The 20,640-nt window shown below is 47.4% G+C and overlaps 1 protein-coding gene across 4 annotated transcripts in view; it reads left to right on the plus strand.

The window, feature by feature from the left end:
• The first annotated feature begins 308 nt into the window (after positions 1-308).
• Positions 309-20,640, plus strand: part of TAFAZZIN (tafazzin, phospholipid-lysophospholipid transacylase) — a 51,528-nt gene continuing 31,196 nt past the window's right edge. For 2 of the 4 annotated variants that reach the window (XM_069209494.1, XM_069209497.1), the window contains exons 1-2: positions 926-1,016; positions 17,910-18,053. In XM_069209494.1, the coding sequence (XP_069065595.1) occupies positions 17,945-18,053 (109 nt within the window). In that variant the 5' untranslated portion in view covers positions 926-1,016; positions 17,910-17,944. Of the gene's footprint in view, positions 421-925; positions 1,017-1,036; positions 1,077-17,909; positions 18,054-20,640 lie in introns of those variants that run through there. The other 2 variants (XM_069209495.1, XM_069209496.1) reach the window with 2 other exon arrangements.

Raw genomic sequence — 20,640 nt, forward strand, 5'->3', positions numbered from 1 at the left:
AGGATTCGCGGCTACGGCCGAATCTGTAGAGAAATGTTGGCAACCCCAACTATATGCTACCCAGCAGGGCGCCAATGGAGGTAAATTCGTCTCATATTTATTAGATTAATAACCACAATTTTCCTCGAGAGCTCCAGGGCACCTCCGTCCAAGCACCAGCGAGGAGCGAGGCACTAAGCGCTTACTCGTGGCTCCGCGGGGCGCGCAGCACGCGCCGCGGACATGGACATAAAAAGGGGACTACAACTATCTTCTTCCTGCTTTAGGCTGGTGGACTCGACCCAAGTTCCGGTTGTAGGCACAGCAATTACGGCTGTCAGCGCGCCCCACAATTAACAGCCCTCCCAACCGTTTACACAGCGCAGCAGCCGGACAATCAGCGTTTCCCCTACAACCCCCTGAGCTGCATGTGAAAGCGAGGTATTCTACAATTCTGTATTTAAACTGTGAGGCTCCTACTTCAACATGGCGGCCGAAGCACCGGTCGGATATGCGGCTACTGACACCAAATATTAAACTTGTGTTCAAGCTACTAACTTTCCTACAATGAAGCGGCCATCTTGAAATGTTTCCTTTGTTGAAGTATTTATTTATATATATATATATATATATATATATATATATATATATATTTATTATTATTTGTTAACAGCTCATTAGTAGAATCAACTCGTGGAACGCCCGCCAGCAATGGTTTCAGTGCAAAATATAATGCGAAGAAGGGCCTTCTACATTTCTGCATAAGTGTAAAATATATTTAAGTAGATTATTCACCCCTTTGATATCTTTTCATAACAACATAAATCAAAATTCTGCTTTACAATTGTGTAACTGTGCCTATTATTTTAAGAAAAACTCAGTTGACATGGATTTCTTCCGGGATCTCCCGTTACGTTGTATTTTGATGTGACACTCCAAGATGGCCGCCGGATACATGTGAGGATGCCGGCCGTGTTTGTCCTTCTTCTGTATCAACTGGTACGGATGGTGTAGGCTGTGCTGCGAGCAGGGACTGGGTAAGTAACGGTGTTTTGGGACCTCGTACCCCTTTCATTGGGTCACATTGAACATTTTAGGTAAGTAGAGCGACATTTCGCCCACATAGCAAGACCAGGGCAGGCATTACATGGTGTGCACCAGCCAGTGCTTGTGGTCCCCAGCAGTGCATGATGCTGGTGCTTCACCGCCCATGATGCTTGAGTTTCCATCACTGAACTGGAGTCCCATTGCTGGCACAATTCAGGGCTCTCCATCATGGGCTTGATTTAAAGGGGCGGGGGCTCAATGGCAGGCTGAGTATCAGTTAACTGGTTTCAAGGTTTCCATCACTGGAGTCTCCCACACTGACATTATTCTGGAGTCTCCATCACTGATGTTATTCTGGAGTCCCCCACGCTGACATTATTCTGGAGTCTCCATCACTGATGTTATTCTGGAGTCTCCCACACTGACATTATTCTGGAGTCCCCCACACTGACATTATTCTGGAGTCCCCCACACTGACATTATTCTGGAGTCCCCCACACTGACATTATTCTGGAGTCCCCCACGCTCACATTATTCTGGAGTCTCCATCACTGATGTTATTCTGGAGTCCCCCACGCTGACATTATTCTGGAGTCTCCATCACTGATGTTATTCTGGAGTTCCCCATACTGACATTATTCTGGAGTTCCCCATACTGACATTATTCTGGAGTCCCCCACGCTGACATTATTCTGGAGTCCCCCACGCTGACATTATTCTGGAGTCCCCCACGCTGACATTATTCTGGAGTCCCCCACGCTGACATTATTCTGGAGTCCCCCACGCTGACATTATTCTGGAGTCCCCCACGCTGACATTATTCTGGAGTCTCCATCACTGACGTTATTCTGGAGTCCCCCACGCTGACATTATTCTGGAGTCCCCCACGCTGACATTATTCTGGAGTCCCCCACGCTGACATTATTCTGGAGTCTCCCACGCTGACATTATTCTGGAGTCTCCATCACTGATGTTATTCTGGAGTCCCCCATACTGACATTATTCTGGAGTCTCCATCACGGATGTTATTCTGGAGTCCCCCACGCTGACATTATTCTGGAGTCCCCCACGCTGACATTATTCTGGAGTCCCCCACGCTGACATTATTCTGGAGTCCCCCACGCTGACATTATTCTGGAGTCCCCCACGCTGACATTATTCTGGAGTCCCCCACGCTGACATTATTCTGGAGTCCCCCACGCTGACATTATTCTGGAGTCCCCCACACTGACATTATTCTGGAGTCTCCATCACTGATGTTATTCTGGAGTCCCCCACGCTGACATTATTCTGGAGTCTCCATCACTGATGTTATTCTGGAGTCCCCCACGCTGACATTATTCTGGAGTCCCCCACACTGACATTATTCTGGAGTCTCCATCACTGATGTTATTCTGGAGTCCCCCACGCTGACATTATTCTGGAGTCTCCATCACTGATGTTATTCTGGAGTCCCCCATACTGACATTATTCTGGAGTCTCCATCACTGATGTTATTCTGGAGTTCCCCATACTGACATTATTCTGGAGTCCCCCACACTGACATTATTCTGAAGTCCCCCACGCTGACATTATTCTGGAGTCCCTCACGCTGACATTATTCTGGAGTCCCCCACGCTGACGTTATTCTGGAGTCCCCCACGCTGACGTTATTCTGGAGTCCCCCACGCTGACGTTATTCTGGAGTCCCCCACGCTGACGTTATTCTGGAGTCCCCCACGCTGACGTTATTCTGGAGTCCCCCACGCTGACGTTATTCTGGAGTCCCCCACGCTGACGTTATTCTGGAGTCCCCCACGCTGACGTTATTCTGGAGTCCCCCACGCTGACGTTATTCTGGAGTCCCCCACGCTGACGTTATTCCGGAGTCCCCCACGCTGACGTTATTCCGGAGTCCCCCACGCTGACGTTATTCCGGAGTCCCCCACGCTGACGTTATTCCGGAGTCCCCCACGCTGACGTTATTCCGGAGTCCCCCACGCTGACGTTATTCCGGAGTCCCCCACGCTGACGTTATTCCGGAGTCCCCCACGCTGACGTTATTCCGGAGTCCCCCACGCTGACGTTATTCCGGAGTCCCCCACGCTGACGTTATTCCGGAGTCCCCCACGCTGACGTTATTCCGGAGTCCCCCACGCTGACGTTATTCCGGAGTCCCCCACGCTGACGTTATTCCGGAGTCCCCCACGCTGACGTTATTCCGGAGTCCCCCACGCTGACATTATTCCGGAGTCCCCCACGCTGACATTATTCCGGAGTCCCCCACACTGACATTATTCCGGAGTCCCCCACACTGACGTTATTCTGGATTCTCCATCACTGACGTTATTCTGGAGTCCCCCACACTGACGTTATTCTGGAGTCCCCCACACTGACATTATTCTGGATTCTCCATCACTGACTTTATTCTGGAGTCCCCCACACTGACTTTATTCTGGAGTCCCCCACACTGACTTTATTCTGGAGTCCCCCACACTGACTTTATTCTGGAGTCCCCCACACTGACTTTATTCTGGAGTCCCCCACACTGACATTATTCTGGAGTCCCCCACACTGACATTATTCTGGAGTCCCCCACACTGACATTATTCTGGAGTCCTCCATCACTGACATTATTCTGGAGTCCTCCATCACTGACATTATTCTGGAGTCCTCCATCACTGACATTATTCTGGAGTCCTCCATCACTGACATTATTCTGGAGTCCTCCATCACTGACATTATTCTGGAGTCCTCCATCACTGACATTATTCTGGAGTCCTCCATCACTGACATTATTCTGGAGTCCTCCATCACTGACATTATTCTGGAGTCCTCCATCACTGACATTATTCTGGAGTCCTCCATCACTGACATTATTCTGGAGTCTCCATCACTGACATTATTCTGGAGTCTCAGTGATGTGATTGTAGAGTCTTCACAGTCATGATTTTGAAGTCTCCGCCACAGGCGTGGTTCTAGGGTGTCTGTAACTGACACAATGCTGGGGCCTCAATTCCAGGGTTTCCCCCTCAAGAAATAAGCTTGAGGCCTTCCTCAAGGCATGATTTTCCATAATCCTTCGCTGTTCTAAACATGGTATTTATTTGAGGACATGATACTGGGCTTTCCGCTACAGCATGATTCTGTGGTCTCCTTTGCTGGCATAGTTCAGTGGCCCCACTACTCGCAGGATTTCGGGGTCCACATCTCGGCATAAATCTGTTTTCTCACCAGGTGCTAACTTATTTTTTGGATTCCATCACAGACCTCATTCTGTTGTCTTCATCCCTGAAGTGAATCTGGCGTCTTCATTAGGATGTGAGTCTCCATCAACACGTTTCATCACTGGCTTGATCTGGAGGCTCAAGATAGGACCTGACCTGGCAGTTCAGGGGTACTGTTCCCATTTGGAGCAGGGTCAAGACTGAACTGCATATGCCAGAGTCCAAACTGAGGAACCATGGTGTGCAAAATAACAATGGACTGGGATGCGTCCCAAATAATTACCAGTGGCTGAAATTATTTCAAGCGCCCTACCCGTTTGTAGGAAGTTGGCTCTGTATGTGCTATTTCAAAGTAAGGAATAGCATGCACAGAGTCCAAGGGTTCCCCTTAGAGGTAAAATAGTGGTAAAAATAGATAATACTAATGCTCTATTTTGTGGTAGTGCGGTCGAGCAGTAGGCTTATCCAAGGAGTAGTGTTAAGCATTTGTTGTACATACACATAGACAATAAATGAGGTACACACACTCAGAGACAAATCCAGCCAATAGGTTTTTATATAGAAAAATATATTTTCTTAGTTTATTTTAAGAACCACAGGTTCAAATTCTACATGTAATATCTCATTCGAACGGTATTGCAGGTAAGTACTTTAGGAACTTCAAATCATCAAAATTGCATGTATACTTTTCAAGTTATTCACAAATAGCTGTTTTAAAAGTGGACACTTAGTGCAATTTTCACAGTTCCTAGGGGAGGTAAGTATTTGTTAGGTTAACCAGGTAAGTAAGACACTTACAGGGCTTAGTTCTTGGTCCAAGGTAGCCCACCGTTGGGGGTTCAGAGCAACCCCAAAGTCACCACACCAGCAGCTCAGGGCCGGTCAGGTGCAGAGTTCAAAGTGGTGCCCAAAACACATAGGCTAGAATGGAGAGAAGGGGGTGCCCCGGTTCCGGTCTGCTTGCAGGTAAGTACCCGCGTCTTCGGAGGGCAGACCAGGGGGGTTTTGTAGGGCACCGGGGGGGACACAAGCCCACACAGAAATTTCACCCTCAGCAGCGCGGTGGCGGCCGGGTGCAGTGTAGAAACAAGCGTCTGGTTTGTAATGGAAGTCAATGGGAGATCTAGGGATCTCTTCAGTGCTGCAGGCAGGCAAGGGGGGGGTTCCTCGGGGAAACCTCCACTTGGTCAAGGGAGAGGGACTCCTGGGGGTCACTCCTCCAGTGAAAGTCCGGTCCTTCAGGTCCTGGGGGCTGCGGGTGCAGGGTCTCTCCCAGGTGTCGGGACTTAGGATTCAAAGAGTCGTGGTCAGGGGAAGCCTCGGGTTTCCCTCTGCAGGCGGCGCTGTGGGAGCTCAGGGGGGACAGGTCTTTGTACTCACAGTCTTAGAGTAGTCCTGGGGTCCCTCCTGAGGTGTTGGATCGCCACCAGCCGAGTCGGGGTCGCCGGGTGCAGTGTTGCAAGTCTCACGCTTCTTGCGGGGAGCTTGCAGGGTTCTTTAAAGCTGCTGGAAACAAAGTTGCAGCTTTTCTTGGAGCAGGTCCGCTGTCCTCGGGAGTTTCTTGTCTTTTCGAAGCAGGGGCAGTCCTCAGAGGATGTCGAGGTCGCTGGTCCCTTTGGAAGGCGTCGCTGGAGCAGGATCTTTGGAAGGCAGGAGACAGGCCGGTGAGTTTCTGGAGCCAAGGCAGTTGTCGTCTTCTGGTCTTCCTCTGCAGGGGTTTTCAGCTAGGCAGTCCTTCTTCTTGTAGTTGCAGGAATCTAATTTTCTAGGGTTCAGGGTAGCCCTTAAATACTAAATTTAAAGGCGTGTTTAGGTCTGGGGGGTTAGTAGCCAATGGCTACTAGCCCTGAGGGTGGGTACACCCTCTTTGTGCCTCCTCCCAAGGGGAGGGGGTCACAATCCTAACCCTATTGGGGGAATCCTCCATCTGCAAGATGGAGGATTTCTAAAAGTCAGAGTCACCTCAGCTCAGGACACCTTAGGGGCTGTCCTGACTGGCCAGTGACTCCTCCTTGTTTTTCTCATTATTTTCTCCGGCCTTGCCGCCAAAAGTGGGGCCTGGCCGGAGGGGGCGGGCAACTCCACTAGCTGGAGTGTCCTGCTGGGTTGGCACAAAGGAGGTGAGCCTTTGAGGCTCACCGCCAGGTGTGACAATTCCTGCCTGGGGGAGGTGTTAGCATCTCCACCCAGTGCAGGCTTTGTTACTGGCCTCAGAGTGACAAAGGCACTCTCCCCATGGGGCCAGCAACATGTCTCGGTTTGTGGCAGGCTGCTAAAACTAGTCAGCCTACACAGATAGTCGGTTAAGTTTCAGGGGGCACCTCTAAGGTGCCCTCTGGGGTGTATTTTACAATAAAATGTACACTGGCATCAGTGTGCATTTATTGTGCTAAGAAGTTTGATACCAAACTTCCCAGTTTTCAGTGTAGCCATTATGGTGCTGTGGAGTTCGTGTTTGACAAACTCCCAGACCATATACTCTTATGGCTACCCTGCACTTACAATGTCTAAGGTTTTGTTTAGACACTGTAGGGGTACCATGCTCATGCACTGGTACCCTCACCTATGGTATAGTGCACCCTGCCTTAGGGCTGTAAGGCCTGCTAGAGGGGTGTCTTACCTATACTGCATAGGCAGTGAGAGGCTGGCATGGCACCCTGAGGGGAGTGCCATGTCGACTTACTCGTTTTGTTCTCACTAGCACACACAAGCTGGCAAGCAGTGTGTCTGTGCTGAGTGAGAGGTCTCCAGGGTGTCATAAGACATGCTGCAGCCCTTAGAGACCTTCCTTGGCATCAGGGCCCTTGGTACTAGAAGTACCAGTTACAAGGGACTTATCTGGATGCCAGGGTCTGCCAATTGTGGATACAAAAGTACAGGTTAGGGAAAGAACACTGGTGCTGGGGCCTGGTTAGCAGGCCTCAGCACACTTTCAATTGTAAACATAGCATCAGCAAAGGCAAAAAGTCAGGGGGCAACCATGCCAAGGAGGCATTTCCTTACACAACCCCCCCCCCAAACGAAAGAGGATGAGACTAACCTTTCCCAAGAGAGTCTTCATTTTCTAAGTGGAAGAACCTGGAAAGGCCATCTGCATTGGCATGGGCAGTCCCAGGTCTGTGTTCCACTATAAAGTCCATTCCCTGTAGGGAGATGGACCACCTCAACAGTTTAGGATTTTCACCTTTCATTTGCATCAGCCATTTGAGAGGTCTGTGGTCAGTTTGAACTAGGAAGTGAGTCCCAAAGAGGTATGGTCTCAGCTTCTTCAGGGACCAAACCACAGCAAAGGCCTCCCTCTCAATGGCACTCCAACGCTGCTCCCTGGGGAGTAACCTCCTGCTAATGAAAGCAAAAGGCTGGTCAAGGACATCATCATTTGTTTGGGACAAAACTGCCCCTATCCCATGTTCAGAGGCATCAGTCTGCACAATGAACTGCTTAGAATAATCTGGAGCTTTTAGAACTGGTGCTGAGCACATTGCTTGTTTCAGGGTGTCAAAGGCCTGTTGGCATTCCACAGTCCAGTTCACTTTCTTGGGCATTTTCTTGGAGGTGAGTTCAGTGAGGGCTGTCACAATGGATCCATATCCCTTCACAAACCTCCTGTAATACCCAGTCAAGCCAAGGAATGCCCTGACTTGAGTCTGGGTTTTTGGAGCTACCCAGTCCAGAATAGTCTGGATCTTGGGTTGGAGTGGCTGAACTTGGCCTCCACCTACAAGGTGTCCCAAGTAAACCACAGTTCCCTGCCCTATCTGGCATTTGGATGCCTTGATAGAGAGGCCTGCCGATTGCAGAGCCTTCAAAACCTTCCTCAGGTGGACCAGGTGATCCTGCCAGGTGGAGCTAAAGACAGCAATATCATCAAGATAAGCTGTGCTAAAGGACTCCAAGCCAGCAAGGACTTGATTCACCAACCTTTGGAAGGTGGCAGGGGCATTCTTTAAACCAAAGGGCATAACAGTAAACTGATAATGCCCATCAGGTGTGGAGAATGCTGTTTTCTCTTTTGCTCCAGGTGCCATTTTTATTTGCCAGTACCCTGCTGTCAAGTCAAAGGTACTTAGGAATTTGGCAGCACCTAATTTGTCTATGAGCTCATCAGCTCTTGGAATTGGATGAGCATCTGTCTTGGTGACAGAATTGAGCCCTCTGTAGTCCACACAAAACCTCATCTCTTTCTTTCCATCTTTGGTGTGAGGTTTGGGGACTAAGACCACTGGGCTAGCCCAGGGGCTGTCAGAGCGCTCAATTACTCCCAATTCCAGCATCTTGTGGACTTCCACCTTGATGCTTTCCTTCACATGGTCAGACTGTCTAAAGATTTTGTTTTTGACAGGCATGCTGTCTCCTGTGTCCACATCATGGGTACACAGGTGTGTCTGACCAGGGGTTAAGGAGAAGAGTTCAGGAAACTGTTGTAGGACTCTCCTACAATCAGCTTGCTGTTGGCTAGAGAGGGTGTCTGAGTAGATCACTCCATCTACTGTGCCATCTTTTGGGTCTGATGACAGAAGATCAGGGAGAGGTTCACTCTCTGCCTCCTGATCCTCATCTGTTACCATCAACAGATTGACATCAGCCCTGTCGTGGAAGAGCTTAAGGCGGTTTACATGGATCACCCTCTTGGGGCTCCTGCTTGTGCCCAGGTCCACCAGGTAGGTGACCTGACTCTTCCTTTCTAGTACTGGGTAAGGGCCACTCCATTTGTCCTGGAGTGCCCTGGGAGCCACAGGCTCCAGAACCCAGACTTTCTGCCCTGGTTGGAACTCAACCAGTGCAGCCTTTTGGTCATACCAAAACTTCTGGAGCTGTTGGCTGGCCTCAAGGTTTTTGGTTGCCTTTTCCATGTACTCTGCCATTCTAGAGCGAAGGCCAAGTACATAGTCCACTATGTCCTGTTTAGGCTCATGGAGAGGTCTCTCCCAGCCTTCTTTAACAAGGGCAAGTGGTCCCCTTACAGGATGACCAAACAGAAGTTCAAAGGGTGAGAATCCTACTCCCTTCTGTGGCACCTCTCTGTAAGCGAAAAGCAGACATGGCAAGAGGACATCCCATCTCCTTTTGAGCTTTTCTGGGAGCCCCATGATCATGCCTTTTAATGTCTTGTTGAATCTCTCAACCAAGCCATTAGTTTGTGGATGGTATGGTGTAGTGAATTTATAAGTCACTCCACACTCATTCCACATGTGCTTTAGGTATGCTGACATGAAGTTGGTACCTCTGTCAGACACCACCTCCTTAGGGAAACCCACTCTGGTAAAGATACCAATGAGGGCCTTGGCTACTTCAGGGGCAGTAGTCGACCTAAGGGGAATAGCTTCAGGATACCTGGTAGCATGATCCACTACTACCAGGATATACATATTTCCTGAGGCTGTGGGAGGTTCCAGTGGACCAACTATGTCCACACCCACTCTTTCAAAGGGAACCCCCACCACTGGAAGTGGAATGAGGGGGGCCTTTGGATGCCCACCTGTCTTACCACTGGCTTGACAGGTGGGGCAGGAGAGGCAAAACTCCTTAACCATGTTGGACATATTGGGCCAGTAGAAGTGGTTGACTAACCTCTCCCACATCTTGGTTTGTCCCAAATGTCCAGCAAGGGGAATGTCATGGGCCAATGTTAGGATGAACTCTCTGAACAGCTGAGGCACTACCACTCTCCTAGTGGCACCAGGTTTGGGGTCTCTGGCCTCAGTGTACAGGAGTCCATCTTCCCAATAGACCCTATGGGTTCCAGTTTTCTTGCCCTTGGACTCTTCAGCAGCTTGCTGCCTAAGGCCTTCAAGAGAGGGACAGGTTTCTTGTCCCTTACACAGCTCCTCCCTTGAGGGTCCCCCTGGGCCTAAGAGCTCAACCTGATAAGGTTCAAGCTCCAAAGGCTCAGTTCCCTCAAAGGGCAGAACTTCTTCCTGAGAAGAGAGGTTCCCTTTCTTTTGCTGTGTTGCAGTTGGTTTCCCAACTGACTTTCCTGTTCTCTTGGTAGGCTGGGCCATTTTTCCAGACTCCAGCTCTACTTTTTCACCCTGTGCCTTGCATTGTGCTCTTGTTTTCACACAGACCAGTTCAGGGATACCCAGCATTGCTGCATGGGTTTTTAGTTCTACCTCAGCCCATGCTGAGGACTCCAGGTCATTTCCAAGCAGACAGTCCACGGGGATATTTGAGGAGACCACCACCTGTTTCAGGCCATTGACCCCTCCCCATTCTAAAGTAACCATTGCCATGGGATGTACTTTTCTCTGATTGTCAGCGTTGGTGACTGTGTAAGTTTTTCCAGTCAGGTATTGGCCAGGGGAAACCAGTTTCTCTGTCACCATGGTGACACTGGCACCTGTATCCCTCAGGCCCTCTATTCTAGTCCCATTAATTAAGAGTTGCTGTCTGTATTTTTGCATGTTAGGCGGCCAGACAGCTAGTGTGGCTAAATCCACCCCACCCTCAGAAACTAGAGTAGCTTCAGTGTGGACCCTGATTTGCTCTGGGCACACTGTTGATCCCACTTGGAGACTAGCCATACCAGTGTTACCTGGATGGGAGTTTGGAGTGGAACCTTTCTTGGGACAGGCCTTGTCTCCAGTTTGGTGTCCATGCTGTTTACAGCTATGACACCAGGCCTTTTTGGGATCAAAGTTTTTACCCTTGTACCCATTGTTTTGTGAAGAGGCTCTGGGCCCACCCTCCTGTGCAGGTTTTTGGGGGCCTGTAGAAGACTCTTTACTATTTTTAGTTTTGGTTGTCTCATCACCCTTCCCCTGGGGAGTCTTTGTGACCCCTTTCTTTTGGTCACCCCCTGTTGAAGTCTTGGACACCCTTGTCTTGACCCAATGGTCCGCCTTCTTTCCCAATTCTTGGGGAGAAATTGGTCCTAGGTCTACCAGATGCTGATGCAGTTTATCATTGAAACAATTACTTAACAGGTGTTCTTTCACAAATAAATTGTACAGCCCATCATAATTACTTACACCACTGCCTTGAATCCAACCATCTAGTGTTTTCACTGAGTAGTCAACAAAGTCAACCCAGGTCTGGCTCGAGGATTTTTGAGCCCCCCTGAACCTAATCCTGTACTCCTCAGTGGAGAATCCAAAGCCCTCAATCAGGGTACCCTTCATGAGGTCATAAGATTCTGCATCTTTTCCAGAGAGTGTGAGGAGTCTATCCCTACACTTTCCAGTGAACATTTCCCAAAGGAGAGCACCCCAGTGAGATCTGTTCACTTTTCTGGTTACACAAGCCCTCTCAAAAGCTGTGAACCATTTGGTGATGTCATCACCATCTTCATATTTTGTCACAATCCCTTTGGGGATTTTTAACATGTCAGGAGAATCTCTGACCCTATTTATATTGCTGCCACCATTGATGGGTCCTAGGCCCATCTCTTGTCTTTCCCTTTCTATGGCTAGGAGCTGTCTCTCTAAAGCCAATCTTTTGGCCATCCTGGCTAACAGGAGGTCATCTTCACTGAGAGCATCCTCAGTGATTTCAGAAATGTGGGACCCTCCTGTGAGGGACTCACTATTTCTGACTAACACAGTTGGAGACAGGACTTGAGGGGTCCTGTTCTCCCTATTTAGGACTGGAGGAGGGACATTGGCCTCCAAGTCACTAATTTCTTCCTCTGTGAGGTCATCATCAGAGGGGTTGGCTTTTTCAAACTCTGCCAACAGCTCCTGGAGCTGAATTTTGGTAGGTCTGGAGCCAATGGTTATTTTCTTTATATTACAGAGAGACCTTAGCTCCCTCATCTTAAGATGGAGGTAAGGTGTGGTGTCGAGTTCCACCACCTGCATCTCTGTATCAGACATTATTCTGCTAAGAGTTGGAATACTTTTTTAAGAATCTAAAACTGTTTCTAGAATCTAATTCAAACTTTTAACAAACTTTTAAACTCTAAAAAGACAATGCTAAACAGGGACTTAACACACAAGGCCCTAGCAGGACTTTTAAGAATTTAGAAAACTTTCAAATTGCAAAAATGAATTTCTAATGACAATTTTGGAATTTGTCGTGTGATCAGGTATTGGCTGAGTAGTCCAGCAAATGCAAAGTCTTGTACCCCACCGCTGATCCACCAATGTAGGAAGTTGGCTCTGTATGTGCTATTTCAAAGTAAGGAATAGCATGCACAGAGTCCAAGGGTTCCCCTTAGAGGTAAAATAGTGGTAAAAATAGATAATACTAATGCTCTATTTTGTGGTAGTGCGGTCGAGCAGTAGGCTTATCCAAGGAGTAGTGTTAAGCATTTGTTGTACATACACATAGACAATAAATGAGGTACACACACTCAGAGACAAATCCAGCCAATAGGTTTTTATATAGAAAAATATCTTTTCTTAGTTTATTTTAAGAACCACAGGTTCAAATTCTACATGTAATATCTCATTCGAACGGTATTGCAGGTAAGTACTTTAGGAACTTCAAATCATCAAAATTGCATGTATACTTTTCAAGTTATTCACAAATAGCTGTTTTAAAAGTGGACACAGTGCAATTTTCACAGTTCCTAGGGGAGGTAAGTATTTGTTAGGTTAACCAGGTAAGTAAGACACTTACAGGGCTTAGTTCTTGGTCCAAGGTAGCCCACCGTTGGGGGTTCAGAGCAACCCCAAAGTCACCACACCAGCAGCTCAGGGCCGGTCAGGTGCAGAGTTCAAAGTGGTGCCCAAAACACATAGGCTAGAATGGAGAGAAGGGGGTGCCCCGGTTCCGGTCTGCTTGCAGGTAAGTACCCGCGTCTTCGGAGGGCAGACCAGGGGGGTTTTGTAGGGCACCGGGGGGGACACAAGCCCACACAGAAATTTCACCCTCAGCAGCGCGGTGGCGGCCGGGTGCAGTGTAGAAACAAGCGTCGGGTTTGTAATGGAAGTCAATGGGAGATCTAGGGATCTCTTCAGTGCTGCAGGCAGGCAAGGGGGGGGTTCCTCGGGGAAACCTCCACTTGGTCAAGGGAGAGGGACTCCTGGGGGTCACTCCTCCAGTGAAAGTCCGGTCCTTCAGGTCCTGGGGGCTGCGGGTGCAGGGTCTCTCCCAGGTGTCGGGACTTAGGATTCAAAGAGTCGTGGTCAGGGGAAGCCTCGGGTTTCCCTCTGCAGGCGGCGCTGTGGGAGCTCAGGGGGGACAGGTCTTTGTACTCACAGTCTTAGAGTAGTCCTGGGGTCCCTCCTGAGGTGTTGGATCGCCACCAGCCGAGTCGGGGTCGCCGGGTGCAGTGTTGCAAGTCTCACGCTTCTTGCGGGGAGCTTGCAGGGTTCTTTAAAGCTGCTGGAAACAAAGTTGCAGCTTTTCTTGGAGCAGGTCCGCTGTCCTCGGGAGTTTCTTGTCTTTTCGAAGCAGGGGCAGTCCTCAGAGGATGTCGAGGTCGCTGGTCCCTTTGGAAGGCGTCGCTGGAGCAGGATCTTTGGAAGGCAGGAGACAGGCCGGTGAGTTTCTGGAGCCAAGGCAGTTGTCGTCTTCTGGTCTTCCTCTGCAGGGGTTTTCAGCTAGGCAGTCCTTCTTCTTGTAGTTGCAGGAATCTAATTTTCTAGGGTTCAGGGTAGCCCTTAAATACTAAATTTAAAGGCGTGTTTAGGTCTGGGGGGTTAGTAGCCAATGGCTACTAGCCCTGAGGGTGGGTACACCCTCTTTGTGCCTCCTCCCAAGGGGAGGGGGTCACAATCCTAACCCTATTGGGGGAATCCTCCATCTGCAAGATGGAGGATTTCTAAAAGTCAGAGTCACCTCAGCTCAGGACACCTTAGGGGCTGTCCTGACTGGCCAGTGACTCCTCCTTGTTTTTCTCATTATTTTCTCCGGCCTTGCCGCCAAAAGTGGGGCCTGGCCGGAGGGGGCGGGCAACTCCACTAGCTGGAGTGTCCTGCTGGGTTGGCACAAAGGAGGTGAGCCTTTGAGGCTCACCGCCAGGTGTGACAATTCCTGCCTGGGGGAGGTGTTAGCATCTCCACCCAGTGCAGGCTTTGTTACTGGCCTCAGAGTGACAAAGGCACTCTCCCCATGGGGCCAGCAACATGTCTCGGTTTGTGGCAGGCTGCTAAAACTAGTCAGCCTACACAGATAGTCGGTTAAGTTTCAGGGGGCACCTCTAAGGTGCCCTCTGGGGTGTATTTTACAATAAAATGTACACTGGCATCAGTGTGCATTTATTGTGCTGAGAAGTTTGATACCAAACTTCCCAGTTTTCAGTGTAGCCATTATGGTGCTGTGGAGTTCGTGTTTGACAAACTCCCAGACCATATACTCTTATGGCTACCCTGCACTTACAATGTCTAAGGTTTTGTTTAGACACTGTAGGGGTACCATGCTCATGCACTGGTACCCTCACCTATGGTATAGTGCACCCTGCCTTAGGGCTGTAAGGCCTGCTAGAGGGGTGTCTTACCTATACTGCATAGGCAGTGAGAGGCTGGCATGGCACCCTGAGGGGAGTGCCATGTCGACTTACTCGTTTTGTCCTCACTAGCACACACAAGCTGGCAAGCAGTGTGTCTGTGCTGAGTGGGAGGTCTCCAGGGTGTCAGAAGACATGCTGCAGCCCTTAGAGACCTTCCTTGGCATCAGGGCCCTTGGTACTAGAAGTACCAGTTACAAGGGACTTATCTGGATGCCAGGGTCTGCCAATTGTGGATACAAAAGTACAGGTTAGGGAAAGAACACTGGTGCTGGGGCCTGGTTAGCAGGCCTCAGCACACTTTCAATTGTAAACATAGCATCAGCAAAGGCAAAAAGTCAGGGGGCAACCATGCCAAGGAGGCATTTCCTTACACCGTTTCTTTTTGTATACCTCTGTATACCTTTCTGGTTTTTGTGGGCATCTCCCATTGAAACTGGAAAGAGGTGAAGGAGGGTTCTGGGTGGAATGGCAGCTGGCGCCTGGTTGTGCAGTGGAGTTTTGACATCACCTTCCCGTACGGGATATACTTTTGCCTGCCTTGATCTCAAGACGGGGAATGTGAAAGTGCCTTAAGGACTTAACTACTATCCATACATGGAGACTGAGGTGTGACGTGTGATTTGCATTTGAACCCATGCTTACACTACCGTCCAACCACTGGGAGAGTAGCATCGGCAGAACAGTAAAGGCGAAAGACAACTGCGCAGTAACAGCAGAGGGAAAACACAGGACCGCTCATCTGGAGGGGGGGGGGGTTAAAGTGCTACATTGAAATAGCTGATGGGTGCCCCTTCTTCTTTTTTAATAGAAGGCTTTGACGTGTTTGATAGGTCATGCCAAAAAGTAGGAGAATACTGAGTGACTGACAAAGGGAGAGCGAGCCCGCCTGGCCTTAATTGAGAAGCTGCATGGTAAGGTTGACATGAGGTTGGCTTTCTCCGATTCTAGAATGGAACAGTTGGAAGGAAAAGTGACTGAAGTCAGGAAAAACATTTCCTGACCTGGCAACAGGTTAACAGCAATGTAAACACTGCTGATACAGCTAGCAGGATCATTGGCACGGAACACAGAGGTGCAAAAATGCGGCTTACCAGTAGTTGCAAGTTTAGAGAAGCAAGTGGGCCACCAGGAGAAAACAAGACCTGCCTGGAAGGTCTGGGTCCTGGGGTAGCCAAAGCTTGAGGAAGCCCAGGAACTCTAGAAACTGGAAGGTGATACTGGGGGTGGGGGGCAGATCCTTAGAAGTGGAGTTACAAGACTACCCACGAAGGCCAGCAAGGACAGGACTAGAGAGTCAGGCACTGTCTCGGACGTGTTTGAAAAGGAGGGCATAAGAAGGTCACTCCTTTGAGATGTATCCATTGAAAAGCTTTTTTTTTTTTTTGTTTTTGTTTTTGCGAAGGAAGGTATTTAAAAAAAATAGTTTTCAGATCTCAGCCCCGATTAACTGGAAAGGCAGGGAAAACTTCAGAAGACGTGCAGGGAACTATTCTCTTTGGGTGCACAGGTATCTCTTATCCACGTGACTCACTTGAACGTGACCTATAAAGGAAAGACGTTTTTGTTCTCCCCCAAATGAAAGCTGCAAGTAAGTACGTTGAGAGTATGAAAGCTTGCAAAAGAAGCACTGGTGTTGATAAGACTTAGGTGCTCGGGAGGGGGGTTGTTGGTGACTGTACGTGTGAACAATAATGTACTTAACAAGTTCAGCTTTTCAGAGTTGTGACACCAGTCTGATAATTAGCAAGCTATCTGTTTTGGTCATTATCCCATGTTAAAGGTGCCCTCTCTGGGGGAATAACAACAACGTTTACGAAAATACTTAATCAAATGTTAAACTTTCTTTAAACTTAAATAGTATATTGTTATTTTGGTAACAGTTGTCTTCTTAAATTCCATTGTGGAAATAAGACAGCTTTTTCTCTTTGCATCTGTTATATTACACTATTGCAAAATATTGTAAGCTATTGTGAAATATCAAACACCACAGTTCTTTATGACATTATTTATGAGAGTTATTAACTGTCATACCTGTTGTAAAGGAGTAAAGAGTGGAACTGCCTAAAGAGAGTAAGGTTTAGACTGACGAGGGAAAGGAGCACGCTAGAAGTGTACCATTTGAGGTATGAATGTAACAAAATGATTTATAAAAACAATTTTCATCAAGAGGACAAAAAGTCACTGCAAGTGAAGGCACTGGCTCCTTTCCGTGGAAAAGCCCAGTATTTGTGTCTGGTGATTGTTCACAACTGAATCTAAGTAGTGCAATCAACAGAGAAACATGGAGGTGATAATATCCTATTTGGTTTGGTGCAGAAGTGCGGAATGAATATAAACATCTACGAACGTAACTGACATTATTACAAAGAGAGCACTGGTAGAACTGTTATACCGGTGCTTGAGGTTTTACGTTAAGTGAAACAAGAGGTAACTATTTGACTACTCACAAAAAACAGTGCTGAATAGTTGGAGTTACTTGTGTTAGGAAATATTGAAATAGAGTGAGTGCTTATTCACGGTCCTTGCTAATAAAGCTTATAATGAATGAGAATATTAGGTGTCATAATCCAATACATGAAAACACTGTATAACTACCCATACTGTAATATATCACTACAACTATAAAGGTTATAATGTATGAAGGTAATCTCCAACTAAACTTATATCCTCATAAAACCAAGACTTTAATCAGAATATTAAATCCTCTATTGCATTGGAAATTGAGAATATTAGCATATTATGTTTCACAGGAATTAATTTATTAGAAATAGTAATACAGCAGTAACTATTTTAACTATGTTATTAAATGAGACCATTCATTGACTACAATTCTTCTCTAACGCCAGACCTTAGATGTGTTCTTAAGTAATTCATATATTTTTTTGTATTTTTAATTATTAATTCAACAAATTGTAACTCGTTTTACATTAATTATTTATAGCTAATATTGTTTTTATTTTGCATAAGCCATAAGTAAACTTAGGTTAGTGCAGATAATAACCATAATAACATAAGAGGATTCCAGATCAGAGACTGAAGTCAAACTGGGGAGTAAGGAAGTATCATAGCATTGACTGAGTGAAGGACAGAATTGGAGCTGAGCACCAGTCCATTCATCGCTAAAGGTGGTTGGACTCGGAGAGATGGGAGGTGTAGTTCTGTAATTATTAAAGCAGAAACTAGTTTTCATCATTTTCCGTGGGAATGCAACTTTGCTACTCCTTTGGATACAGTACAGTGTGATGTAATACGCTGAAGTAACACTGTTTCGTTCTTGGTAGGCGTAAAGGCGAGGCAGCGCCTGGATGATGCCAAGATGCCGCTGGAGGTGAGATGGCCATTTCCCGTACGGCCCCGTCTGCCGTACACCTTGACCAGCACTGTGGTGATGGGACTCGTGGGCAGCTACAGCAGGTTCTGGACCAGTAAGTTTCCCAGGGGGTTGGGACTGTATTTTCTGAAGAAGAGCACAGCTGTCTTGTTCTAGGTATAGAGTGCAATGTGAGCCTTGTGGCTTTTCCTTTGATTGTCCTTTTCCCATGCACATAATAAGTGAAAAACCGAGCTCCTTTTCTGTCTAGATAACCACTTCCCAGCTCAGACAATAACACGATCAGTACATATCTCCCTGGTTGGGTATCAATGATAGGATTCACTTTGCAGATTAGTTGCTCAGAGACGAGGCCTGCAGAGAGCAGTTTCATTGCACTGCACACTGACCAGAGGCTTAAGTAGGGTATTTTTAAGTACAGCGAAACACTGAAAAAGTGGTAGTCTTAAAGGCGGTGCTGACATGGATCCATACAGTATTGTGGCAAAATCACATTGCCAAAGGCTATTGAGAGTATATTTACATAGGTAGAATCGCCATAATGGAAATAGACATTTTTGCAAATACCTAATTTAAATAAGCAAATAGTGACTTTTCTCATTTTGAGAAATAGTTGAAGAGCTGGTAATGTTTAATGGATGTATTACTATTTGCTGAACTTCCCACACAGCGATCAGACCCAACATGGGCTGAAGTCCAAGTTCCCTCCCGCTTAGAAAGGATACAGTAAGGTAGTGCAAGCTTCCTTTGCACAGGGGACAGGTAGACATACATAGGTACATCACAGACAGAAACAAGTGAGGCTTCTTACCAGACAACAGGGCAGAAGAGAAGGATTCAATCAGATACGTTATATAGAAAAGGGAGCAGCTATGTAGGCTTCCCTCAAGCAAAACATTAACTTCACAAACAACTGCAAATCAACCTAACATGTTACTCAGAGCACGCACAACAGAGACTAAAGCAGAACTGCAAACTTCCCACATGCAAACATGGACCGCAGAGGGTGTTATCAGGTGAACCAGTGTCCTGTAAAAGGGAAACGATGACTGCAGAGGGGGCTGGTTAGTGGTTGATAAGGTTCCCTATTAGCCTCTTGTCATCACCACTGCATCCTAGGCATCAGCAGCTGCCAGCCTGAGTGCCTACACTGATCTGTGTCCACAGGAGCTGAGGGAAAGGCTGGAGGACTGAGGCACCTATCAACTGAGAGCCCCAAGCATCACCTTTTCCTGAAAGTGTGACTGAGTATAAACAATATCCTTCATCTCTTTTAAATGAGGCTAAGGTATTGCTGGTAGGGCCTGGACAGTACTCTGCTCTTGCTCCAAGAAAGGGCCATCCCTTTATAACCAAAGGCAGTCCTGGTATCTAGCGAACGGCCTCCTTGGCGCTTTGGGAGAGGGCGTTAAGGGGGTTCTGTGGTGAGTGGACCAATCAGTTAACCACCTGCACAGAGGCATCGCTGGCTACATCTGCTTCTGCCATCAGAAACAAATGGACATTAAAAAGGATTTAAATGAGAGAACTACATCAGCTCATGTTATGAGGAACGCCTGGCCTTCCTCTTGCAACATGATGTTTGGTTTTTCTTGTAATGCATTTGTATCCAGTATGGTGTATTTATGTGGGTTTTCTGGATCCTAAATCTAGCCAAAAGGCGGCAGCGCTTAAGGTTAACGAGTAACAAAAAAGGAAGCTCGATTGTGGAAGTTTAACGCAGTGTTCTGTAGTGACATGAACTTTTTCCTAAATTGAAGCTGCGTTGGGGTGGTCCTCATAGAAACAGGGGTGTTGTTCCAGATCTTGGGTGCATAGAAGAAAAAGACCTGTTGTCTTTTTTTTTTTTTTTTTTTTACCCTTCTTTGTCTGCAGTTCTGCGGGTGTGCCAAGAACAACCAGAAATGGTGAGCTTGTTTGTCAGACAAGTGGTGTTTCAGATTGCGACGGCTTTGTAAATGATGTAGCTGGTTTTGAAGATGGTCAGGGTAGGCAGTGGGAGCCAATGGAGATCCATCAGGATGGGCTGACGGGAACCTATTTCTTCAGGCTCTGGATAAGACGTGCTGTGGTGTGTAGGATTCCAGTGTGGAATCTGAAGGGCCATGAAGTGGGCTTTACCACCATCCAGATAAGAGAGTATAAGGGCTTGGACATCAGTTCTGAAACATTTGACTTTCTTTAGAAGAGAGAGCTGGTACCAGTCTTTCTTTGTTTTTGTTTTTTTGGGAATGTGTTCCTTGAGGTTGAATCCAAGCGACTTGGCATTCAGTGAGAAATGGGATTCAAAGCCATCAAGGTTCATGTAATTTAGCCATGTTTTCTTCTGTATATTGTTTGTTGTTCTTTGCAAATGAAAGGAATTCTCTTCATAGTCGGTTTGAGCCTCAGGTAGGCCCTGGACATTCAGGTCTCTGTGAAGTGCAGACAGTGTTTGAGACATTGGATGTCTGAAGCGGAGGACATTTTCAAGTAGAGTTGCTTAACTTCTGCATATTGGTGAATTTTGATGCTGCTATCTCTGAGTAGAACACATAGTGGCTCCATGTAATTGTTGAAGATGACAGGAGATGACATGAGACAGTATAACGGGAGTCCACGCATGATAGGAATCTTCGACCTGTAGATTCTCATGCAAACAAACTGGTGTTGGTAGGAAAGGTAGTCGGAGAACCAGTGAA

Source organism: Pleurodeles waltl, chromosome 10, assembly GCF_031143425.1.
Source record: "Pleurodeles waltl isolate 20211129_DDA chromosome 10, aPleWal1.hap1.20221129, whole genome shotgun sequence".
In the NCBI taxonomy this organism is placed as follows: domain Eukaryota; kingdom Metazoa; phylum Chordata; class Amphibia; order Caudata; family Salamandridae; genus Pleurodeles; species Pleurodeles waltl.